This window comes from Hypanus sabinus, chromosome 4 (genome assembly GCF_030144855.1).
Source record: "Hypanus sabinus isolate sHypSab1 chromosome 4, sHypSab1.hap1, whole genome shotgun sequence".
Lineage (NCBI taxonomy): Eukaryota > Metazoa > Chordata > Chondrichthyes > Myliobatiformes > Dasyatidae > Hypanus > Hypanus sabinus.
Window position 1 is genome coordinate 25,996,407 of NC_082709.1, and position 25,801 is coordinate 26,022,207.

The 25,801-nt window shown below is 40.0% G+C and overlaps 1 protein-coding gene across 3 annotated transcripts in view; it reads left to right on the forward strand.

Moving 5' to 3' along the window:
• Positions 1-25,801, forward strand: part of rapgef4a (Rap guanine nucleotide exchange factor 4a) — a 261,535-nt gene that overhangs the window by 199,232 nt on the left and 36,502 nt on the right. Inside the window, exons 14-22 of one of the 3 annotated variants that reach the window (XM_059966659.1) lie at positions 220-335; positions 5,321-5,418; positions 6,666-6,707; positions 10,259-10,349; positions 11,055-11,205; positions 14,595-14,683; positions 19,861-19,897; positions 20,158-20,236; positions 21,514-21,660. In XM_059966659.1, coding sequence (XP_059822642.1) covers positions 220-335; positions 5,321-5,418; positions 6,666-6,707; positions 10,259-10,349; positions 11,055-11,205; positions 14,595-14,683; positions 19,861-19,897; positions 20,158-20,236; positions 21,514-21,660 — 850 coding nt within the window. Of the gene's footprint in view, positions 1-219; positions 336-5,320; positions 5,419-6,665; positions 6,708-10,258; positions 10,397-11,054; positions 11,206-14,594; positions 14,684-19,860; positions 19,898-20,157; positions 20,237-21,513; positions 21,661-25,801 lie in introns of those variants that run through there. The other 2 variants (XM_059966657.1, XM_059966658.1) reach the window with 2 other exon arrangements.

Consider the following 25,801-nt stretch of genomic DNA (forward strand, 5'->3'; position numbering starts at 1 on the left):
GTGTTTATACAATTTCTTGTCTCTGTTTGAAATGATTGCAAAGACTGGCATCCCAGTAAAGTTCACATTATCCAGGTTATTCAAAGGCTCAAATTGATCACTTTAATTGTTCATTTGCACAGATGTGATCTTCTTTTAACAATTTATTTTTTTCTTTTCCCCCACCCCACCCCCCCCATCCCTTGTCTCTGCCGTCACCATAACCCTCATACGTGTTAGGACGTTGAAGCCAATACCGTCAGACTTAAAGAACATGGAAAAGATGTGCTGGTTTTGGAGAAGATCCCAATGGGTAGCAGAACCTCCAGCCAGGGAAGCACACAGGCACAACACAAGTAAGTTTACCATTACATTAAATGTTCATTTTCTTACCAGTTAATCCCAAAACATTTACTGCAGCGGTTATTGTATAGGTGCTGTAGGTGCAAAGTTAATGGTCAGGGCATCCAGGGCTGTGATCTCAGGATTGCTACCCACTCCGTGTGCTAATGAGGCCAGACATCAGAAGATCTTAGAGTTTAACACGTGGCTAAGGAGGAGGTGCAGGAGGGAGTGCTGCAGAACTTTGGGTCATTGGGCTCTCTTCCAGGGAGGGTGAAACCTGTCCAGAAAGGACATGCAATGGAGGGGAACTAATGTTCTTGCAGGAAATTTTTCTAGTGCTGCACGGGGGTAGGGAAGGGGGTTGCGAGGAGGTGTAAACGAGAGTGGCAGGGAGGTGAAAGCCAGAGCACCAGAACAGACAGTGGAATGGTTGTGGGAAATATGTTGATAAACCTACATACAAGGTCAGGAATCAGAAGGTTGGGCATGGTGGGACTAACGTTCTGAATTGTGAATAATGTCAATGTACAGAATATTGTAAAAAAGGCGGGTGAGCTTACGGCATCGATCAGCACGTAGAATTATGACGTTGTAGCCCTTCGTGACTCTTGGTTACAGGATGCACAGGACTGAGAGCTCAATGTTCTATGATAGAGTGGGAAGGGGGAATTAAAGGGGGTTGGGTGGCATTACTAGTCAGGGAAAATGTGGTGGCCGTGCTCAATCAAGATAGACTGGAGCTTTTTTGGGTGGAAATGAAGAATGAGAAAGGAATGACCACATTAGTGGGATCAAGGCACCACTGCACAAGCATGTGGACATCAGCGATTAGACCAGCCCGAAGGATTTAAAAGAAGACAGCTTTATAGAGCAGGCAATAGAGTAGAGGTAGACAGAGTAGGAGGGCTTTGGTGATAGTGGGTCAAGGCAAGATAAGTTACTTGTGTGGAATAGGAAGCATATCTGTGAGGCCGGTGTTCTATAGTGGGTGTCAGATGTGGAATGTCTGGGAGACTCCCAGCCTCCTGGACGGCCACATCTGCACCAGGTGCATCGAGCTGCAGCTCCTTAGGGACCGTGTTAGGGAACAGATGCGGCTTAATAACCTTCATCTGGTCAGGGAGACAGAGGAGGTGATAAAGAGGAGCTATAGGCAGGTAGTCACACCGGGGCCTCAGGAGACAGATAAGTGGGTAATAGAAGAGGGAGGGGCAAGAGCTAGGTACTACAGAGTACCCCTGTAGCTAGCCCCCTTTACTCCTGCTTGAGTACTGTTGGGGGGGTGGGGGGAGGACAGCCTACCTGGGGGAAATGACTGTGGCCATGCCTCTGGCACAGAGTCAGGCCCTGTAGCTCAAAGGGTAGGGAAAGGAAGAGGAAGGCAGTAGTAAGATGGGACCTGATAGTTAGGGGGTCAGATAGGCGATTCTGTGGACGCAGTCAGGAGACCCGGATGGTAGTTTGCCTCCCTGGTGCCAGGGTTCAGGATGTTTTTGATCACGTCCAAGTGATCCTGAAGTGGGAGGGTGAGGAGCCAGAGGTCATGGTACACGTAGGTACCAATAACATGGGTAGGAAAAAGGAAGAGGTCCTGAAAGGAGAATATAGGGAGTTAGGAAGGGAGTTGAGAAGAAGGACTGCAAAGGTAGTAATCTCAGGATTACTGCCTGTGCCACGTGACAGAGAGAGTGGGAATGGAATGAGGTGGAGGATAAATACGTGGCTGAGGGATTGGAGTAGGGGCCAGGGATTCAAGTTTCTGGATCATTGGGACCTCTTTTGGGGCAGGTGTGACCTGTACAAAAAGGACGGGTGCACTTGAATCCTAGGGGGAACCAATATCCTGGCAGGGAGGTTTGCTAAGGCTGCTGGGGAGAGTTTAAACTAGAATTGCTGAGGGGTGGGAACTGAACTGAAGAGACGGAGGAAAGGGAGGTTGGCTCCCAAATAGAGAAAGCTTGGAGACAGTGTGAGAGGAAGGATAGGCATGTGATAGAGAAAGGATGCACTCAGACTGATTGTTTGAGATATGTCTATTTTAATGCGAGAAGCATCATGAACAAAGCGGATGAGCTTAGAACGTGGATCAGTACTGGTATGAGGGTATGATGTTGTGGCCATTACAGAGACTTGGATGGCTCAGGGGCAGGAATGGTTACTTCAAGTGCCAGACTTTAGATGTTTCAGAAGGAGCAGGGAGGGAGGCAAAAGAGGTGGGGGCGTGACACTGTTGATCAAAGAGAGTGTCACAGCTGCAGAAAAGGAGGAACTCGTGGAGGGATTGTCTACGGAGTTTCTGTGGATGGAAGTTGGGAACAGGAAGGGGTCAATAACTCTACTGTGTGGTTTTTATAGACCACCTAATAGTAACATGGGCATTGAAGAGCAGGTAGGGAGACAGATCCTGGAAAGGTGAAATAACAACAGGGTTGTGGTGGTGGGAGATTTTCATTTCCCAAATATCGATTTACATCTCCCTAGAGCAAGGGACCTTGGTGATTGCAGGGATTTACATCTCCCTAGAGCAAAGGACCTTGGTGATTGCAGGGATGACTTACAGCAGACTGAAAAGCTTGAACATCAGGAAGAGGATGTGCTGGAGCTTTTGGAAAGCATCAAGTTGGATAAGTCACCGGGACTGTATGAGATGTACCTCAGGCTACTGTGGGAGGCGAGGGAGGAGATTGCTGAGCCTCTGGCGATGATCTTTACATCATCAATGGGGATTGGAGAGGTTCCGGAGGATTGGAGGGTTGCAGATGTTGTTCCCTTATTCAAGAAAGGGAGTAGAGATAGCCCAGGAAATTATAGATCAGTGAGTCTTACTTCAGTGGTTGGTAAGTTCATGGAAAAGATCCTGAGAGACAGGATTTATGAACATTTGGAGAGGCATAATATGATTAGGAATAGCCAGCATGGCTTTGTCAAAGGCAGGTCATGCCTTATGAGCCTGATTGAATTTTTTTGAGGATGTGATTGATGAAAGTAGAGCAGTAGATGTAGTGTATATGGATTTCAGCAAGGCATTTGATAAGGTTCCCCATGCAAGGCTTATTGAGAGAGTAAGGAGGCTCAGGATCCATGCGAACCTTGCTTTGTGGATCTGGAATTGGCTTGCCGACAGAAGGCAAAGAGTGGTTGTAGATGGGTCACATTCTGCATGGAGGTCGTGACCAGTGGTGTGCCTCAGGGATCTGTTCTGGGACCCTTAATCTTGTTGATGTTTATAAATGACCTGGATGAGGAAGTGGAGGGATGGGTTAGTAAGTTTGCTAATAACACAAAGGTTGGGGGTATTGTGGATAGTCTGGAGGGTTGTCAGAGGTTACAGCAGGACATTAATAGGATGCAAAACTGGGCTGAGAAGTGGCAGATGGATTTCAACCCAGCTAAGTGAGAAGTGGTTCATTTTGGTAGGTCAAATATGATGGCAGAATATAATATTAATTCTAAGACTCTTGGCAGTGTGGAGGATCAGAGGGATCTTGGGGTCTGAGTCCATAGGACATGAAAAGCTGCTGCACAGGTTGACTCTGTGTGAATTGGCCTTCATCAATCATGGGATTGAGTTCAAGAGCCGAGAGGTAATGTTACAGCTATATAGGACCCTGTTCAGACCCCACTCGGAGTACTGTGCTCAGTTCTGGTCATTTCACTACAGGAGGGATGTGGAAACTATAGAAAGGGTGCAGAGAGATTTACAAGGATGGTGCCTGGGTTGGGGAGCATGTCTTATGAGAATGGGTTGAGTGAACTCGGCCTTTTCTCCTTGTAGTGACGGAGGATGAGAGATGGCCTGATAGAGGTGTATAAGATGATGAGAGGCATTGATTGTGTGGATAGTCAGAGGCTTTGTCCCAGGGCTGAAATGGCTACCATGAGAGGGCACAGTTTTATGGTGCTTGGAAGTAGCTACAGAGGAGATATCAGGGGTAAGATGATTTTTACACAGAGTAGTGATGTATGGAATGGGCTGCCGGCGACGGTGGTGGAGGTGGATATGATCGGGTATTTTAAGGGGCTCCTGGATAGGTACATGGAGCTTAGAAAATAAAGGGCACTGGGTATCCCTAGGTAATTTCTAAAGTAAGTACATGTTTGGCACAGCATTGTGGGCTGAAGGGCCTATATTGTGCTGTAGGTATTCTGTGTTTCTATGTTTCTACATTATAGACCGCCCAACAGTCTGTGGGATTTAGAGGAAGAAATTTGTAGGGAGATTGCAGGCTGTTGTAGGAAACATAAAGTTGTGATAGCAGATTTTAACTTCCCACATATTGACTGGGACTACCATAGAATAGAGTTTGTCAAATTTGTTCAGGAAGGTTTTCCTAATCAGTACATTGAGCTCCCAACTAGACTAGAGAGAGTGTGACATTTGATCTCCTGTTAGGGAATGAGACAGGGCAGGTGACAGAAGTTTGTGTAGGGGGAAGGCTTTGCATCTGCTGATCATAATGCCATTAACTTCAGGATAATTATGGAGAAAAACAGGATTTCAACATTTAAGAGAAATTTAGAAAGATACATGGATGGGAGTGGTATAGAGAGCTATAGTTTGGGTTGCAGGTTGATGGGACTAGGCAGAGTAACAATTTGACATGGACTAGCTGGACCTGAAGGCCTGCTTCTGTGCTGTAGGCTGCCATATTTTATGAGTTTATATCTGATTCTGACTTATTAGTGTGATAAGCACAATATATTATTGTAGAATTTCATTATTTTAAATATAAAAGTGTTTTGGATTTGTTTGTTCTTTTCATCAATATTGGGACTTTCTAAGCAACACTGAATTAGCTACTACATTTGAAGTAAAGTTGCAGTTCTGAACTAACAAATTTTATTAAGATAATTGCTTTCTAAATCAACTTACAAATTTAAAATCAGATGTTATATGTTAATCTGTTTAGATTCTTTAAGAAGACAATGCTTAAAGTATGCAACAAGTTAAACTATATTTTCTTCAGTTAACCAAATCGTCTTTTCATTCCTCCAGGTACACTGTGAAGTCAGGCACTCCTGAAAAAATACTAGAACACTTTCTGGAAACTATACGCCTGGATCTGCCTGCTAATGAATCAACAGGTTTAATCTGTAATACATTTATCATGGCATGTTACTATGTTTCTATATCATAATATAATGATTTAGTCAGAATTACTGACTTATTACCATTAGAGATATTTCATTGAGAAAATGGTTTCCTTTAGTCTGATTGATATGTTTCACATACCTGAATTATATTCACCTCTCAGTTTTCTAAATGCTAATGAATACAAGTCTATGTGATCCTATCTGTCTTCATTCGTCAGTACTACCATTCCAGGAATCAGTCTGGTGATCCTTCACTGAACTCCCTACACAGAAAGAACATCCTTCTAATGATAAAGAGATCAGAACTAATCCACAGTACCCAAGGTGCAGTTTCACAAAGGCCCTTCACAATTATAGCAAGTTATAGCAAGATATCCCTCCTGTTAGATTTGATTCCTCGCACTATGAAAGCCAGAACACAATTACCTTCTTAATCAGCAAGCTTACCTTCAGTGATGTGTGCACAAGGGCACCCAGGCCTTGGTACACCTACTGCTTACCCAGTCTATCACTGTTCAGCTAGTAACCTGCCTTCCTGACGTTGTGACCAATGTTCAGTGTTATTCTGCATTGCTCTGTATTGGCTGTTCCCTGACCAGATCAGTCTGAGACGTCTCTGCATACTCCTCAAGGCTCACACACACATCCAGCTTCATGCCATCCATGGACTTGAAGATATTTCGTCGACTTCTCTCACTGAAATCATTAAAATATACTTTGTAAAGATGTGATCGCAGCCTTGATCCCCGTGGCACTCTAGAGTCACAGCTTGATGCTTGGAAGAAGACCCATTTATTTCCATTCTCCATTTCCTGTTTGTCAAACCAGTTTCCCTATCCTTCCTCACAATCCCACATGCTTTACATTTGTATTTTCATTTATGTGCTCCACTATTGACTGCTTTCTGAAAGTCCTAATATGCTACAGTTACATCCTCAAAGCAGAAACAGGATGCAGAACAATCCCAGTTTTAGGTTCCTCCATCCAGAATCATCGACCATATTCATTTAAATTTCTGCTGTTGGAGCATAATACGAATGGAAATGTACCTTCATCTCAAAAGTTTGATAGAATTTGAGACTGTTAAAAAAAATCAGTTATAAGAACTATTTTATTTGTTTCAAAATCTAGATTAATGGAGAAATATCTCAAGAAGTTTAAAATAAGATTATTTTAATTAGAAATAAATAGATTGGAAATGCAAAATACATTCTAATTTTTTGTTTTGTTTGCTTTCCTCCTTTTAGGTGTTCCTACACCGTGGTCTCTGGCTGACAAGAAAGGCGAGGGTGAGCACACGTCTGTTCCTAGATTCTACCAGTATAAAATTGGGATGGGTGCAGGAGTGCAGTCCGTCCCTGAACCAAATGTTTGTTGAGCATATTCAGCATGTCCGCATGTACATACCGTAAGCATGTTTAAAGGGCCCTTTTGGATTTTAAAACAAAAAAACCTGCAGGTGTCGGAAATCTGAAATTTAAAAAAAATTAAAAATAAATTGGCTGTGAACACTCAACAGGACAGGTAGCAACTTTGGAGAGAAAAACAAAGTTAATGATTCAGGTTGACGATCCCCATCAGAATTAGGTGCCAGAGTTAAAATGCTGCGGCTCCTAGGAAGTTGAAGGTTGTATTTCTCAGAACATAATGATACGTTTCATTTTAAATAAATCTATTTGAACTATTTTTAAATCTCAGTGATTATCAGAGACACGGTGCCTGTAAAAAGTATTCACAGCTCTTGGAAGTTTTCGTGTTTTATTATTTTACAACATTGAATTACAGTGGACTTTATTTGACTTCTTTTGACTGATCAACAGAAAAGACTCTTTCATGTCAAAGTGAAACAAATTTCTACAAATTGGTCTAAATTTATTACAATTATTAAACACAAGATAATTGATTGCGCAATTACTCACCCCTTTCAGGTGAGTATTTAGTAGATGCTCCTTTGACAGCAATTACAGCCTCGAGTCTGTGTGGATAGGTCTCTATCAACTTTGCACATCTGGACACTGCAATTTTTCCTCATTCTTCTTTGTAAGACTGCTCAAGCTCTGTCAGGTTGCATGGGGATTGTGTGTGAACAGCTCTTTTCAAATCCAGCAATAATTCTCAATTGGATTGAGGTCTGGACTCTGACTTGGCCTCTCCAAGACATAAACCATTCATGTGTAGCTTTGGCTTTGTGCTTGGGATCATCGTCTTGCTGGAAAACAAATCTTCTGCCAAGTCACAGATCCCTTGCAGACTGCATCAGGTTTTCCTCCAGGATTTCCCTGGATTTTGCTGCATTCATTTTACCCGCTATCTTCATGTCTTCCAGGGCCTGCTGCAGTGAAGCATCCCCATAGCATGATGCAACCACCACCATGCTTCATGGTAGGGATGGTGTGTTTTTGATACTGTGCGGTGTTTGGTTTACGCCAAACATAGGGTTTAGTCTGATGCCAAAAAAGCTGAATTTTGGTTTCATCAGACCATAGAACGTCTCCCACAAGCCTTCTGGCAAACTCTGAGATTTCATGTGAGCTTTTTTCAACAATGGCTTTCTCTTTGCCACTCTCCCATAAAGCTGCGACTGGTGAAGCACCCCACAACAGTTGTTGTACGTACAGTCTTTCTCATCTCAGCCACTGAAGCTTGTAATTCCTCCAGAGATGTCATAGGTGGCCTCCCTCACTAATCCCCTTCTTGCACGGTCACTCAGTTTTTGAGGAAGCCTGCTCTTTCCGTTTCTTGATGATTGACTAAACTGTGCTCCAATGGATATTCAGTGACTTGGAAATTTTCTTGCATCCATCTCCTGACTTGTGCTTTTCAATAACCTTTTACAGAGTTGCTTGGAGTGTTCTTTTGTCCTCATGGTGTAGTTTTTGCCAGGATGTTGACTCAACAGCAGTTGGACCTTCCAGATACAGGTGTATTTTTACTAGAATCAATTGAAATGCCTTGACTGCACACGGTGATCTCTATTTAACTAATTATGTGACTTCTAAAACAATTGACTGCATCAGTGATGACTTCGAGTGTCATATTAAAGGGGGTGAATACTTACACAATCAATTATTTTGCCTTTTATATTTGTAATTAATTTAGCTCATTTTGTAGAGATCTGTATTCACCTTGGTGCAAAATAGTCTTTTTCTGTTGATTAGTGTCAAAAAAGCCAAATTAAATCCACTGAGATTCAATGTTGTAAGACTATAAAATATGAAAACTTCCAAGGGAGAGGGAATACATTTTATAGGCACGATATTAACCTTTCTAAGAGTAATCTGTCAAAAAGTCATCATGACATTCCTGGGACCAAGTTCTCAGGATCCATCACATGAGGGATATCCAGTAGAGCAGTCCTCGGGGGGTTGAGGAATGGAAGATGCCTGTGTGTGATTGTTTCTCACGTAGGATAACCATTGCACAGCAGTCACCATGTGCTCTCGATGGAGCAAGGTCATATTCCAGTGAGAAAGAGGTCCAAGGTAACTGGAGATTGGATGCTGCTACACGCACACACATGCACACAAACACGGTGCAGGTCCCTGCATGAGGCAGGACATTCAAATGTGCATTCGCCATGTACGTGAACACTCCATGGATTCAAGCTTGTATTTTTGTACAGGATCCTATTCTGAACTTTTTTCTTCAGCGTACCTCTTGGCTCCCTCTCACTTCACTCACCTTCTTCCCATTAAGCCCATAGTCTTCCTTTCTCTTTTGACTGATCTTCCTTCTACCTCTGCAGCACCCCAATCTCCAGCTGCTGACAGCTCGCTCCCCCTGAGTAAGGAGCCCTCTAACCACTGCCGCTGACTTGCCTGACTCGGTTGCCTTCCCCGACTCAATTGCCTTCACCTTGCCAGGTCTAGCAGGTATGCCAGACAAAGCCTGCAGCTGAGCTAAAAATTCATGGCCACTTCTGGAAGATATTGGGGGAATCTTTGTCTTCCCTCCTGCTCCTGGCTGATGTTGTCAGCCTGCAGACTCCTGTTGGATCCCAGCAGATCTGAGTGGCTTGCAATGGCACTTTGCCTGCTGGTCCTTGGGAGGCAGTTCAGTGTTGTTAGACATCTCTTCCCATGGCAGAAATGAGGGATTAGAGAGGAGGAGACTGGTGTGATGTGGTGGAGTCGAAATGCTGTGGCGGGTTAGGAAAATGGAGAAATTGGGGTTAGTGGAGGTCACAGCTGTGTCGTATCCCCAACTCGACACAGAGTGCCAGGAAATATGATTGAGCAAGACTAGGCCAGATGCAGGAATGAGAAAGGAGAATGGGTTTGGGTTAAATGAAGTGAAGAAATACTATCCCTCCCTATGCAATGGAAGCCTGATATTATTAAAATATAACTCGGATGAAATAGCAGCAATCTTTTCAGTTGTTAAATCAGTGAGCTTTGAATGACACTTGCTTCCCCACTTTTGGCATGATGTACTGTGTCATAGTAACACAGATCCAAAGTCTTTGCATTTTTGTCCTATTTATGGTGCTTAGCAAATAATGTACATGTTGATGTCATCATAGGGTTTGTAAAGCATGACTGGGAAATGTTGGTGTGATCATCTGAGAAAGTGATTTCTCAAATTTCCATTGGCAAGATTTCAAGAGGAAATGTGGACAGACAGTGCAAAACATGTCATATTTTATGTTGCTCACTGATATTGCCCAAAAATTGAGTGCAAAGGAGTTTTCTCTGTCCAGTTTCCAGGCAAAATTGTTTCTCCAGTATGACAAAATTCTTTTGTGTGGTTGCATTTTCAGGATAAGTATGATATTCTCTAGCTAAGCTACCATGATTCAATAGTTTTTACAAAGTAAAAATGTTTTCATTTTTGTTTTTAGTTATTTTAGCAGATCCATTCGTTGATGACTTTGTTCTGATGTACTGCACCTTCATGCAACACAGCCAGCTTTTCTCAGCTCTAATGGCTCAATATCCTTTTTGTTTGTAATAAATGCATTATAATTCATCAAGTACTGTTCCCATGGATTATAATAGGAATTGTTCAAAATAGAGTACTTTGGAGAACTATATATAGATGACAGACATGGTTATTACTCAAATGCTTGATTGAGACATTAAATCTGTAGAACAAAACGAGAATTACAGGTGAGTACTGTGCACAAAATATCTGTATGAGCCTTTGATTCTGACAATTATATACAAGCTCTCAGCATAATTGCAGTGCCAAAAATAGATTAGAACTTGTAGTAACCCATTCAACACTGGAATCAATTAGCAGCTCAGGTTTCTTGCCTTTGTTTTCTAACTTGTAATTGGAAGTGTGTTTTTGTTCCACCAAGAGGCGACCTGGTTAGAGTAGAGGACAGTTGAATGCCCATGTTATTTCACAATGCAATTTAATGTCTCCCTCAAATATCAAATAAAACCTTTGGTGTTTTATTCATAAACAAACTATAATTTTTGGCCAGGATTATCTATACGTCTGTATATTCTTATTGTCTTTTGTCATGGCTGTAATTTTTATTTTGGATAGAATAACATTTGCGAAGCATTTGTAATTATGGCAGAAATAAGAAAATTTAGATAGATTGTGAAGTGGGGTCAGAAACACTCGACTGGATGTACTTCAGTTTTACAGGCATTCTGTTATAGATCTCCTTAATATATGTGCACTTACCATGCAGAAGCATCGCAAGGCACCGAACAGGAAAAAATGGACTACGCTCTCAATAACAAGAAACGTGTCATCCGCCTTGTCTTGCATTGGGCTAATGTATATGCAGATCTCTTGCAGGAGGAAGAAACTGCTGTAGCATTTCTCGAAGTGAGTGATGCAGCCAGACACAAAGTGATACCACATGCATTTGCTGATAGGAAAATAACCTTTTCTCCGATACAATTATAAAATGTGAATGCATTTTATCTCCGGTATTTTCGTAGATTGTTAAAGCAATATTTAGGACACGTTTCCCATAGTTATTTCTGTAAAGCAAGCTGCATGGACTAAGATCATAAGATCGTTTTCAAATTATTTCCAGATTTTGATTTCTGGCTTGTTACTTAAAGGAGAGTAATCGGAATCTCAATCAGGTTTAATATCACCAGCCTATGTCAAGAAATTTGTTGACTTTGCAGCAGCAGTACAATGCAATACACGACAATATATATTAAAAACTGTGAATTACAGTAAATATATATAATAGTTAAATAAGTAGTGCAAGAACAGAAATAAGTATTAGTGAGCTAGTGTTCAATGTCCATTCAGGAGCTGCATGGCAGAGAGGAAGAAGCTGGTCCTGAATCCCTGAGTGTACTTTCAGGCGTGTGTACCTCCTTCCTGACAGCAACAATAAGAAGAGGGCATGTCCTGGGTGGAGGGGGTCCTTAGTGATGGATGCTGCCTTTTTGAGGCACTGCTCCTTGAAGATGATTATTGATAAAGTACTCTTAATTAGGTAATATTTGAACCTATTGCTGTATTTATATTTAAACTGACTAATAATAGTGTCACTGATATAATGCATGAATACACAAGAATATCTTTTTTTGAAGTAGTGAGCACTGTAGGTAAAGGGGAACTGGTGGATGTAATATATGTTGATATCCAGAAGGCAACTGATAAGATGCTACAAAAATTGGTTGTGGAAAATAAAAGCTCAGGTACATAATAGTCTTCATAGAAGATTAGCTACCCAATAAAAATGGAGGATAATGAAGCATAAATGGGTCTTTTTATTGGTTGTCATGGTACAACAATGGTGCACCACAAGATTCTGTCTAGAGGCTATAGCCTAAAGTTATATAATGACTCAGATGAAGGTGCTGAAAATATGGTTGCTAAGTACTATGATGACGTAGGGAGGGAGGTTGCGAAGACTCAAGGATATTACAGAGCGATAAGAGACAGCGCACATAAGTGAGAAGATGGAATATAATGTAGGAAATAGTCAATTTTGGCAGGAAAAATAAAAAGAAGGATATTGTTTGAAATGATGAGAGGTGGCAGAGCTCTTAAGTGCAGAGGTATCTTAGTCCTTGATTTTCAGAGGCTAGCATGCTGATACGAGAAGCAATTCTGCTGGCTGTGAAAATTTCCTCATTAATTGTGGAGGGCGTGAATATAAAATGGGGGAGGTATTGCTTTGGTTATTTGGGGCATCAGTGAAGGCACATTTGGAGAATGCAATGCATATGGTATTAGCCTCCTTCTTTAAGGAAGGTGTAAATGGCCAGAAGAAATTTGGAAAAGGTTTACTGGACTAATAAGTGGAATGAGTTGTTGTATTTTGAAGAAAAGTTGGATAAGCTAAGCTTGTACCTGCTGGGGTTCAGAAGGAGGAGAGGGAACTTGAATAAATTCAAATAAGCTGGAGGAAAAAGCTGTTGTCACAAACTGAAGAGGAATGTTTATTTTGTACAAAGAGGAATGTAGTGCTTCCACACTGAAGGGCAGGTAACGTAGAAAGGAAAAGCACTGTGGCCAGTGCAGTTCCCTTCCAGACACCAAGTTAGATGGCAAGAGCAGACAAAGTACTTTCCCAGCAAAAGGTGGCTCAGATCGCAATGCCGTACAAGATGGGCAATGAAATCTTTGAATTTGCAGCAAGCAAATTGTTCCTGATCAGACTCAATTCTTGATATTTGCTTTGCAAATATCATTTCTTACAACAGACTCTTTTTCTGAAGTTTGTGTTAGATGGCATATTATTACAGCTATCCTGTCATTACATAATAATTCCAAACAACCAAAGGCAAATGATCCTTTTAAAATTTCCCTTCTGGTGCAATAACTATTCTTTAAGGACTTTTTTTTGAAATATAATTGGAGTTAAATTAAACTATTAAATACATGCTTAGAACACCAGAAAATTTGTTTTCATTTTCCTGAGTACCATTTTAGACTTCTCTATAAAAGAAAAGGTAATTGCCAATATCACTGCTTCTTAGCAACTGACACTAACAAAGATCTGTGATACTATAATTATTCTTCTGCCCGAAACCAAACATGATGAAAGCTTAAACTGAAATAATTTTAATTTCACAGATTTAGCCTTCTTCCTTTTCTATCAATTTTCTCCTATAAGCTTTGGATTCAATAATTAGTTGAGTGAATGTGTTAATGGACTAGCTATGTGATACAAATGTAGTTAAGTCAATAGTAAACTTTAGTGCATTGAAACTATAATTATTGTTTGATTTGCATTTGCTTCCATGCCATTCGCAAATGTTGATTGTATTTTTTTAGTGAAGCGATGTGTGAAAATGTAGCCATGGACATTTTAAAAATAATTATAGGGTATGAACATAAAGTTCAAAAGAAAGCTACCCAGTTAAACACTAGATGGTGCACGTGTGTCATCTGTAGAAAATATTTTGTATCACAGATAATTGTGCACTATCTGCAAGTTTAAATCAAGGTTGTAGACAGATAAGTGTCTATTCATGAACCAAGAAAGCATAAAGTTTGCACTGTATCCCAGACTTATTGCTCTAGAGAAATTTTTAGTGTATGGTTTTTGTGTGACTATGTGATATCATTTAATGAATTGTTTGGATATAGTGCGATGCCAGACAACAAATAGTGGACGGACACCCAAATATGTGATATGTGATGCGTCATAGGTGATATCCTGTCATGATTTTATCAAGTGGTTTATTTCACTATTGCAAAACTGGGAAGACAGTGGCTTGTACATAAGTTAAAATGAGGACATATTATTTGCTGTTTTCATTCGATTAAAATTTATGCATCATCATTAATTTTTTCTTTCCCCATACAGAGGATGTTGAGGCACATTCTGAACATCTATCATTCTGTATCAGGTTTTAATTTAAGGGAGTAATTGGAAGTCACATTCTTTGAGTGCATTTTTTATCTGCTTAAAGCAAAACACAGTTAAAATTAAACAAATTAAACCTTCCCACTAATCTCAAATTAATACAATATCTTAGTGTGATTTTGATTATACTTTTATCATACAGTTTGAGAAGAGATTAATCCATATTAACAGTTACCATTAACAGTGTTTAGTATGTAACATATCACTGAATTGTCCAACAATTATGCTGAAATAACCCAATGGCTTTGTTGACAACAGCGTGGAATAAAATCTCTTTTCACTATTCAGGGATTTTTAATGAAAATAACAAAATAGGAAATCATAGGTTTAAAATTTTAATGTATATATAAGATTAATTCTCAGACTTTTGCAGGAATTCTACGTGTCTGTGTCTGATGATTCAAGGATGATTCCTGCTTTGAAGGAACAACTCCTAGAACTGGAGAAACCAGTAAAGCAAAAGTGAGTATTTTTCCTTATTATTTATCATTTGAAAAGTTTGTTTTATAAAGCCAACCTTTATCCTTACATTTTGTTCAAAGTCTCAAAATGTTCACAGAGTCTCCCTCTATAATTGAATTTTGGCTTAAGGAGAAGATTGCATTTTAAAACCAATTGTGGAATACCTATTTAAATACTTTAAACTTAGAACTGACAGGATAAAATAATCTATTTTAAAATCTACAACATCAAAATCTGAAGGGAAGAGACAGCTTTTTTGGAATTTTAAATGCCAGAGATTGTGTGGTAGTAATGAAGACTTGTCACTAGAATTTGTAGCCCCAACTTCTTCTGGCAAACTTTTATCTAATGAGATAAGTAGAGTAACTGGGCTGTGCTCACAGTAATTGAATTGTGAGCAGATGGTAAGGTGTCATTTGTAGGAGAGATATTGAAGAATCTCTGGCACTGTGATTGTGCATGTGATCTAACTGGTGCAGATTCCTGCAATTAATGTGTGATTTGTGTATAATTACTGTGAACGCTGCTGGCCTTTCCACCACAGCTACAGCAAAATCTGGCCACGTACCCACGACAGTGTGAAAATTAAAAGCCCAATTGTGAATGCCATCATCGACGAGATAGAGGGCAGGAATGTGGTGGAATGTTCTCCACACAGAAACAAATTGATTGGTATCCCATCCACCACTCTGAACATTTGTTTCCTCTACTACACCACACTGTGATGACTTGTATACCACTTACAGTCTACTTTAGCAGCACCTCCAAGGCTTTGTGACCTCCACCAGCAAGAAGGACCAGGGCAATGAGCACATGAGAACACCACCAGCTACAAATTTGCCCTTGAGGCACACACCATCCTAATTTAAATAGATTACCATTCCTTTGGACTGTAGTCATGGAAATCCCTATTGTGGGAGGACTAGAACATAGCTCCTTACCACTTTTTTTGACAGTAATTGGAGATGGCCATTAAATTCTGGCTTGAATCTTTCAAAAAATAAATAAAGGAAAATCTTTTTGCATATCATATCATTTTCTTGCTTGTTAGTCGCTTCTATTTTGGCTTTCAGGGAGAACTGGGTAAATTCTCAAACTTATTTCACATTGAAACTTTTGCTTGAAGTGTACTTTTGCTGATTTTGTATTTATTGGAAATGTGGAGGTAGAGAAAGAGAAGCTAAAAGCTGATCCTTTGTCCCAACACGTTTGTGCCAACAATCAACCATTCTTTCACACCAAGCATAGATTAATAACATTTTTACTTTCCTCCGCTTTCTCTTCACTCCCCGCTGCACCCCACCCCAAAATAAATTTCTGCACTCACCCACATACCAATTAATCTACCAACCCTCACATCTGCGTAACGTGGACTGAAACCTGAGGAAATCACCATGGTTACTGGGAGAATGTGCAAACTCCACACAGACAAGATCCAAGGTCAGGATGAGACCTGTGTTTCTGGGACTCTAAATCAGCAGCTTTACTAGCTTCACTGTGCACTGTCAGTCATGTCCAGTACAGAAACAAATTGATTGGTATCCCATCCACCACTCTGAACATTTGTTTCCTCTACTACATCACACTGTGATGACTTGTATACCACTTACAGTCTACTTTAGCAGCACCTCCAAGGCTTATAATATAGGCATCTTGATTGTCTGAGCTCAGTCATTTAATCTGAAATACTGGACAATGACCTTGTAACATCCTAAGATTCTTAATTGCATTGGCATTAAAGTAATTTTTGTCATTTATAAAATTGAGCATAACACAACAGTAATCTAATAACATCTCCAGTTAAGTTTGAGAGCTACCATTTCTTTAAAAATAGGTTTTTAATAATGTGGGAATCCACTGATTTATTTGTTTTCCATCTAAAGGGCAAAGTTTCTGCATGAAGTTTAGAGTCTATGAATATAACTGTTTGCCTTTGCTTTTGCTCGAGAGCAGTATTTATTAAACTTCTAATCACTAAAATGCTTCAGTTCAATTCAATTTTGAGAGTTAGGTTAGAATAATTTCATCCAGATTAATATTTGTTTGGACCTTGAATTAATATCAGCAAGTAATGATTCTTTTTTCTTTTGCTGCCAATTGATAACTGTTCTTGCAGAGGGTAGATAGAAATATGAAACACAGAAATATTGAAGAAAGAGTTTGTTTCTGGTGAACATTCTCTCAACCTTAGAAACAGAGAAATGAAATAAAGAGACAAGTCCACTTACATAGAAACATAGAAAATAGGTGCAGGAATAGGCCATTCAGCCCTTCGAGCCTGCACCGCCATTCAGTCCGATCATGGCAGATCATCCAACTCAGAACCCTGTACCTGCTTAGCCACAAGGGCCATATCTGACTCCCTCTTAAATATAGCCAATGAACTGGCCTCAACTGTTTCCTGTGGCAAAGAATTCCACAGATTCACCAATCTCTGTGTGAAGAAGTTTTTCCTCATCTCGGTCCTAAAAGGCTTCCCCTTTATCCTTAAACTGTGACCCCTCGTTCTGGACTTACCCATTATCTGAAACAATCTTCCTGCATCTAGCCTATCCAATCCCTTTAGAATTTTATACGTTTCAATAAGATCCCCCCTCAATCTTCTAAATTCCAGGGAGTATAAGCCTAGTCGATCCAGTCTTTCTTCATATGAAAGTCCTGCCATCCCAGGAATCAATCTGGAGAACCTTCTTTGTACTCCCTCTATGGCAAGAATGTCTTTCCTCAGATTAGGGGACCAAAACTGCACACAATACTCCAGCTGTGGTCTCCCAAGGCCTTGTACAACTGCAGTAGAACCTCCCTGCTCCTGTACTCGAATCCTCGTGCTATGAATGCCAACATACCATTTGCCTTTATCACCGCCTGCTGTACCTGTATGCCCACTTTCAATGACTGGTGTACAATGACACCCAGGTCTCGTTGCACCTCCCCTTTTCCTAATCGGCCACCGTTCAGATAACAATCTGTTTTCCTGTTCTTGCAACCAAAGTGGATAACCTCACATTTATCCACATTAAATTGCATCTGCCATGAATTTGCCCACTCATCTAACCTATCCAAGTCACCCTGCATCCTCTTAGCATCCTCCTCACAGATAACACTGCCTCCCAGCTTCGTGTCATCCACAAACTTGGAGATGCTGCATTTACTTCCCTCATCTAAATCATTAATATATATTGTAAACAACTGGGGTCCCAGCACTGAGCCTTGTGGTACCCCACTAGTTGCTGCCTGCCATTCTGAAAAGGTCCCATTTAGTCCCACTCTTTACTTACTGTATGCCAACCAATTCTCTATCCACATCAATACCATACCCCCCAATACCGTGTGCTTTAAGTTTGCACACTAATCTCCTGTGTGGGACCTTGTCAAAAGCCTTTTGAAAATCCAAATATATCACAAACACTGATTCTCCCCTATCCACTCTACTAGTTACATCTTCAAAAAATTCTATAAGATTCGTCAGACATGATTTTCCTTTCACAAATCCATGCTGACTTTGTCCGATGATTTCACCTCTTTCCAAATGTGCTTTTATCACATCTTTGATAACCGACTCTAGCATTTTCCCCACCACCGATGTCAGGCTAACTGGTCTATAATTCCCAAGTTTCTCTCTTCCTCCTCTTTTTAAAAAGTGGACTTAAAAAGTCCAATCCTCAGGAACTATTCCAGAATCTAAGGAGTTTTGAAAAATTATCACAAATGCATCCACTGTTTCTTGGGCTACTTCCTTAAGCACTCTGGGATGCAGACCATCTGGCCCTAGGGATTTATCTGCCTTTAATCCCTTCAATTTACCTAACACCACTTCCCTACTAATATGTATTTCCCTCAGTTCCTCCATCTCACTAGACCCTCGGTCCCTTACTATTTCCGGAAGATTATTTATGTTCTCCTTAGTGAAGACAGAACCAAAGTAGTTATTCAATTGGTCTGTCATGTCTTTGTTCCCTATAATCAATTCACCTGTTTCTGACTGTAAAGGACCTACATTTGTCTTGACCAATCTTTTTCTTTTCATGTATCTATAAAAGCTTTTACAGTCAGTTTTTATGTTCCCTGCCAGGTTTCTCTCATAATCTTTTTTCCCTTTCCTAATTAAGCCCTTTGTCCTCTTCTGCTGGTCTCTGAATTTCTCCCAGTCCTCAGGTGTGCCGCTTTTTTCTGCTAATTTATATGTTTCTTCTTTGGTCTTGATACTATCCCTAATTTCCCTTGTCAGCCATGGGTGCACTACCTTCCCTGGTTTATTCTTTTGCCAAACTGGGATGAACAATTGTTGTAGTTCATCCATGCGATCTTTAAATGCTTGCCATTGCATATCCACCGTCAACCCTTTAAGTATCATTTGCCAGTCTATCTTAGCTAATTCACGTCTCATACCTTCAAAGTTACCCTGCTTTAAGTTCAGAACCTTTGTTTCTGAATTAACTATGTCACTCTCCATCTTAATGAAGAATTCCACCATATTATGGTCACTCTTACCCAAGGGTAAGGGCACAACAAGATTGCTAACTAACCCTTCCTCGTTGCTCAATACCAAATCTAGAATGGCCTGCTCTCTAGTTGGTTCCTCGACATGTTGGTTGAGAAAACCATCCCGCATACATTCCAAGAAATCCTCTTCCTCAGCACCCTTACCAATTTGGTTCACCCAATCTATATGTAGATTGAAGTCACCCATTATAACTACTGTTCCTTCAATAAATTTTTCCAACAAATTTAATGCTATTTTCTTAGTCGCATTGTTTTGGCTACTGATTTATTTTCAGTAAAGATATTTTTCTTTATAACTGATTAGCCCACTGCTTTGTTACATCCTTGAATTAATTTTTCTTATTATTTGTCAGATCTGTTCTCTTTTCTATTGAATTCTTGTATGTTGACATGGGAGCTTTCTCATCTGCTCACTGGTTCCCTGGAGTACCTGCTGCCAATGGCATATTTCTCAATGTTACCAGTACTGCTGGATGTTTTGGTTCCTGAGTTACCTTCATCTCTTCGGGGTGATGACGCCGAAATCATTTGTTCTGCCATTGACTAGCATGAAATTTTGGCAACAGACATGATACTCGTATCATTATAACGTATTTTCTCTAATTAATATCTGCGTCCCTCTTGGCTTTAATTATGTTGTACCAGCTAACAGTGAGCTTCTTTCACTCAAACAGTTCTGAAGAAGGAAATGGCAAGACATCACAGAAAAAGGTACCATTATCACCTTTTAAATTTGAAACATTTATTTCACTGAATAAAAATATTTGATGAAAGCCTTTTCCTCAAAATGTAGACTTATTGTGCATTTGTTAATATTATGAGTACTTTGTTTGAAAGCTTATCTACTTTTATTAATATATGTATATATAATGAAATTAGATCATCATCAGTCCTTAACGTTGCTTTCTGATTGTCAGGTCTTTGAAACTTCATCTCAGTAAAGGGTAAAACTATTCTTTGTATGATTACAGCACAAAGTTATTTTACGACAGTTTAGTTTTGGTGAAGATAGACTTCAAAAGAGACAGCCCATAAGAAGTACGAATGAAAGTAAGTTCAAAGTGTTTCTTTATCAAATACACCGATAAAATGCTGTATTTATTTTCACCCTTCATTGATTTGTGAAGCATTTGCCAGGATATGATTACAGAGATGCTAAAATAGTGTTTTGTTCCTTAGCTACTGGAGAGATAAGACCATTCAGAAAAAGATTGTATTTTAAAACCGATCAGGGAATACCTATTACTTCAAAATTAGAACTGACAGGATAAAATAATCTATTTTAAAATCTACAACATCAAAATCTGAAGGAAAGAGACAGCTCCTTTGATTTTTGAGGCTGTGCCTCTAGTTCTGGATACCCCCACCACAGGGAACATCCTCTCCACATCCACCTTACCGAGTTCTTTCAACATTTGGTGTGTTTCAATGAGATTCCCCTGCATTCTTCTAAATTCCAGTGAGTACAGGCCCAAAGCTGCAAAACACTTCTCATATGTTAACCCCTTCATTCCCAGAATCATCCTTGTGAACCTCCTCTGGACTCTCCAAGTGCGGCCTGATAAAGCTTCAGCATTATCTCCTTGTTCTATTCCCCTTGAAATAAATGCAACATTGCATTTGCCTTCTTTATCACAGACTTAACCGGTGAACTAACTTCTGGGAGCCTTGCACAAAGTCCTTTTTCACCTCTGATGTTTGAATTTTCTCCCCATGCAGATAATAGTCTGCACTATTCAACTCTTGAAAAATCTTAGGCCTTTGGTAATGCACAAGTATTTAAAGTTACTAGCAAGAAAGATCTAGAAGTTACTCATTTAAAGCAAGGACATGGGGTTGAATCAGATAATTAACCTGTAGAACGAGGTACAGAGTGATGATGCAGTAGCAACTGACATTTCACTGTCTTTTCAATATAATATTGGAAGCAAAGTCAGAGGCATATATCGCAGATTAAACTTGCAGTCTGTACACTAGCTAAGCAGTGGTATGCTTGTTAACTTGATTTAGGCCCACTGATGGTTTTCATCATCAGACTCCCTGATTTGGTCTGCGTCACACCTGCAGTCTGTTATTTAGAAGACTTCAGCAGTGCTGGCCAGTCTAGAAATGGTTAAGAAGGGGCCACTTAGGATTAGATAGTTCCATTCTAGGTTGGCGAGCACCGATCCATGATGTGAACCTCCTGTCGGCTGATGCCAGATGCCAATCCATCTGCCACACAGTCTTCTCTTTCAGTTCTTGGGGTTGCAGACTCAATTAGTTCTGTGTTGTGGGATTTTCCGTTCAGTCTCACAAAGTTGTTAAATCATACATGTTATTTCTAGTTCTTTTTAAGGTTTATTGCCTTGATCATACCTACATCACAATCCGAGTCCAAGTAGCAGCTTCTGTGAGAGACGTCATCACTGCAGTTATAGACAAACTTGGATCACTGGAAGACCCCATTCTTGTGAAAGTGACCTCAGCTGGAGGTATTATTTTTCATTTGCAATACCAGACAAAGTTTATAAAGTTTTTATATCTCTCGTGCAGGTTCCTGAAATTGCAGTTGTTCTAAATTACTGTATCAATAAAAGAATTTATTTTAAAATGACTGTCTATTTGTGTTTTTAAAAGACCAAAGTTAGAGACCACATGCCACTTGACTGCCCTTCATCTCAAAAACCTTGACAAAAACTTTTTCCTTTCAAGTATAGGTTCAACATTTTTATACAGTCGCCTCTTGCTGTCTTGTGAGCATGCAAAGTTACTTTCTTTATTTTTAGATATCCAATAATGTGTTTGTCTGTTTTGTTCAATTCATGTTGTCTTTCCTTTTCCATTCTCAATAAATCCACAGTGCAGGATTGGCAATAGTTTTATTCGTTGATTAATTGATCGTCTCTATGAAAGCTACGTAATGAAATGTTTTATCAAAGGTACTGGTATTGAACTGTAAAGAAACATTGATATTGGTCTAGCTGAGATGAGGGAAATGTTTCTGTCATACAGCTAAATTGACATAGGTATTTCAAATAATAGTTAGACCATAATACCATGAGACAGAGAAGCAGAATCAGGCCACTCAGTCATCAAGTCTTCTCTGCCATTCTATCACAGCTGATTTATTATCCTTCTCAGCCCCATTCTTCTGCCTTCTCCCCATAGCCTTTGTCGCTCTGACTAATCAAGAACCTATCAAGCTCTGCTTTAAATATACCCAGTGATTTGGTCTGCAGAGTCATCTGTGGCAATGGATTCGCCACCTTCTGACTAAAGAAATTCCTCCTTATCTCTGTTCTAGATGGGCACCCCTCTATTCTGAGTCTGTGTCCTTTTGGTCCTAGAGTCACTCACTATAGAAACGATCCTATTCCACATGCACTCTATCTCGGCCTTTCTATATTTGATAAGATTCAGTGAGATGCCACTCATTTTCGAAACTCCAGCAAGCACAGGCCCAAAGCCATCAACCTCTGAGGGTCTAACCTGGTCCCAACATATCGCTGCAATTATAAAGAAGGCAAGACAGCGACTATACTCTATCAGGAGTTCGAAGAGATTTGGCATATCAACAAATACACTCAAACTCTTCTATAGATATACAGTGGAGAGCATTCTGACAGGCTGCATCACTTCTAGTATGTGGTGGGGGGGGGGGGGGGCGGCAGTTACTGCACGGGACCGAAAGAAACTGCAGAAGGTTGTAAATCTAGCCAGCTCCATCTTGGGCACTAGCCTACAAAAGTACCCAGGACATCTTGAGGGAGTGCCCAGGACATGTACTTCTCTCACTGTTACCATCAGGATGTAGGAGGTACAGAAACCTGATGACACACACTCAGTGATTCAGGAACAGTTTCTTCCCCTCTGCCATCCGATTCCTAAATGAACATTGAATCTTTGGACACTACCTCACTTTTTTATCTAATATACGTATTTGTGTCTTTGCACACTTTTTTAATCTACTCAATATATATAATTGCTTTACTTGTTTATTATTCGTATTTTTTTCTCTGTACTAGATTATGTTTTGCATTGAACTGCCGCTACTAAGTTAACAAATTTCACATCACATGCCAATGATAATAAACCTGATTCTGATTCATACATTAACCCTTTCATATCCAGAATCAACCTTGTGAACCTCCTCTGGACACTCTCCAATGCCAGCACATCTTTTCTTAGATAAATATATGCTAGCAACTCTGCTCACAGTACTCCATGTGGTCTGACCAATGCCTTATGAAGCCTCAACATTACATTCTTGCTCTTATATTCTAGTCCTCTTGAAATGAACGCTAACATTGCATTACCATCCTTACCACTGACTCAACCTGCAAATTAACCTTTAGCGAATCCTATGCAAGGACTCTCAAGGCACTTTGCACCTCTGATGTTTGAATTTTCTCCTCACTTAGAAAATAGTCTGCACCTTTCTTTCTTGTACCAAAGTGCATGACCATACATTTCCCTGCACTGTATTCCAGCTGCCTCTATTTTTGTTCATTTTCACAATCTAAGTCCTTCTGCAGACTCCCTTCTTCCTTAACACTACCTGCCCTTCCACCTGTCATCAAATCATCCACAAACGGTGATAACTCAATCAAATCTCTCATCCAAATCACTGACATATAACATGAAAAGATGTGGCCACAACACCGACCCCTGTGGAACACCACTATTCTTTGGCAGCCAACCAGAAAAGGCACCCTTTATTCCCACTCTTTGCCTCTTATTTTAATAGTTTCAATCCTATTGGATTGAGAATCAGGAAATTTGATGAAAGAATATGTAATTGTATCTTGATTATAAATGTACAGTACTGTGCAAAAAAATTCTGCAAAGCAAAAATGCTTTCAAAAATAATGAAATGAAAATATTCCAAATATCAAAAAAAAATACTATAAGGAGTAGTAGACAGAAAAAAAAACTAAACTAAATCTAATCTAAATCAATATTTGGTGTGATTACCCTTTCCTTTTCAATTCTCTTGGACAGTGTTGTGCAGTTTTATAAGAAAATCAGCTGGTACGTTGCTCCAAGCATCTTGGAGAACTTGCCACAGTTCTTCTGCAGACTTTGGCTGTCTCGCTTTCTTCTGTCTCTCTAGCTAATCCTAGACAGCCTCGATGATGTTGCGATCAGGGTTCCGTGCAGGCTATACCATCTGTTGTAGAACTCCTTGTTGTTTTTTCACTGAAGGTAGTTCTTTATGTCCTTGGCCGTGTGTTTGGGGTCATTGTCCTGCTGCAGAATGAAGTTGGCTCCCTGATGGTACTGTGTAATAGATGAGAATCTGCTTGTACTTCTCAGCACTGAGGATTCCATTAATTCTGACCAGATCACCAACTCCATTTGCAGAAATACAGCCCCAGGCCCGCAGAGAACTGCTGGCTGCAGGCACTCAGCTCTTCTACAGACATACTGCCTCCTGCTTGAATCAGAAATTTCAAGTTTTAACTCATCAGTCATTGATCATCAGCAATGGCCCTTGCTGCCATTGTTCAGCATCTCAGTTGGTGTGTTTTTGCGTATAGGTGAGTCTCTTGGGTTTGTTTCCACTTTGGAAGAATGGCTTTTTGGCAGCAACTCTTCCATGAAAACCACTTCTGACAAGATTTCCCTGGACTGTAGAGGGGTGAGGGGTGGACTTGGGTTCCAGTAGTTTCTGTGAGTTCTGTGCTGGACTTCTTCCGATTTAGAAGGAACATTTTGGTTGCTGTACCTCTCATCAGCTGCACTCAGTTTCCGCGGCCAGCGACTGTGTTTCTGATCTTCAACCTTGCCTAATTCTTTGTGCTTCTTCAGAAGAGCTTGGACAGCACATCTTGAAACTCCTGTCTGCTGTGAAATTTCTGCTTGGGAGTGACCCTGCTGATGCAGGACATCTACCTTGCGTCTTGTTGCTATGCTAGCTCTCGCCATGATGTAAGAGTTAATGATTTGAAGGTTAATCTGTCACATCTGCCACACCCTCACCTTTTTAGTTTGGCTGTCCTTCACCCAGTTTGATTCCTTCTAGAAACCTTTTCTGTTGCAGTTAACCAGTTTAGTTCATACAACTCCGTGTCATTGCTCATTAGCACCTGCTTGTTACCTTTGTTTAAATATGCAGTGGGCTATGTACCTACAAAGTAATCGAGCTTTTATTTGAAAAGTGATGCATTATCTAATATATTACTTTCTTTAACAAAATACAACAATTTCTCTTTTTCATTTGATTTTTTTGGAAAATGTATGTTTGGAAATCGAAAATTTGCTCACTTTTCTGCCACACTAATGCAGAAAATGAAAAAAATTAAACATCTAAAACAAAAATTGTATTAAAAAAAAACACCTAGAGTGCCTAAGACTTTTGCACAGTACTGTAAATTCAGATTTCCATAAAAATTAAAGTTTCAACGTGTCTTTCTAGACTGCAGGGATCCAGATCATTAGATCCTGCTGGAGCTGATCTTTAGCTGAATCCTGTAAATGCTACATTAAATGGACATGACTTTGTGATTCATTTACCCTATTCCATAATTCATTGACTAAAACATACTAATTTGCACTTGCTTTCTATCAACTGGAATGGAAAGTTGTTGCTGTAGTTTTTATTAAAAGTGAAGTTGGGAGTCACAATAAACT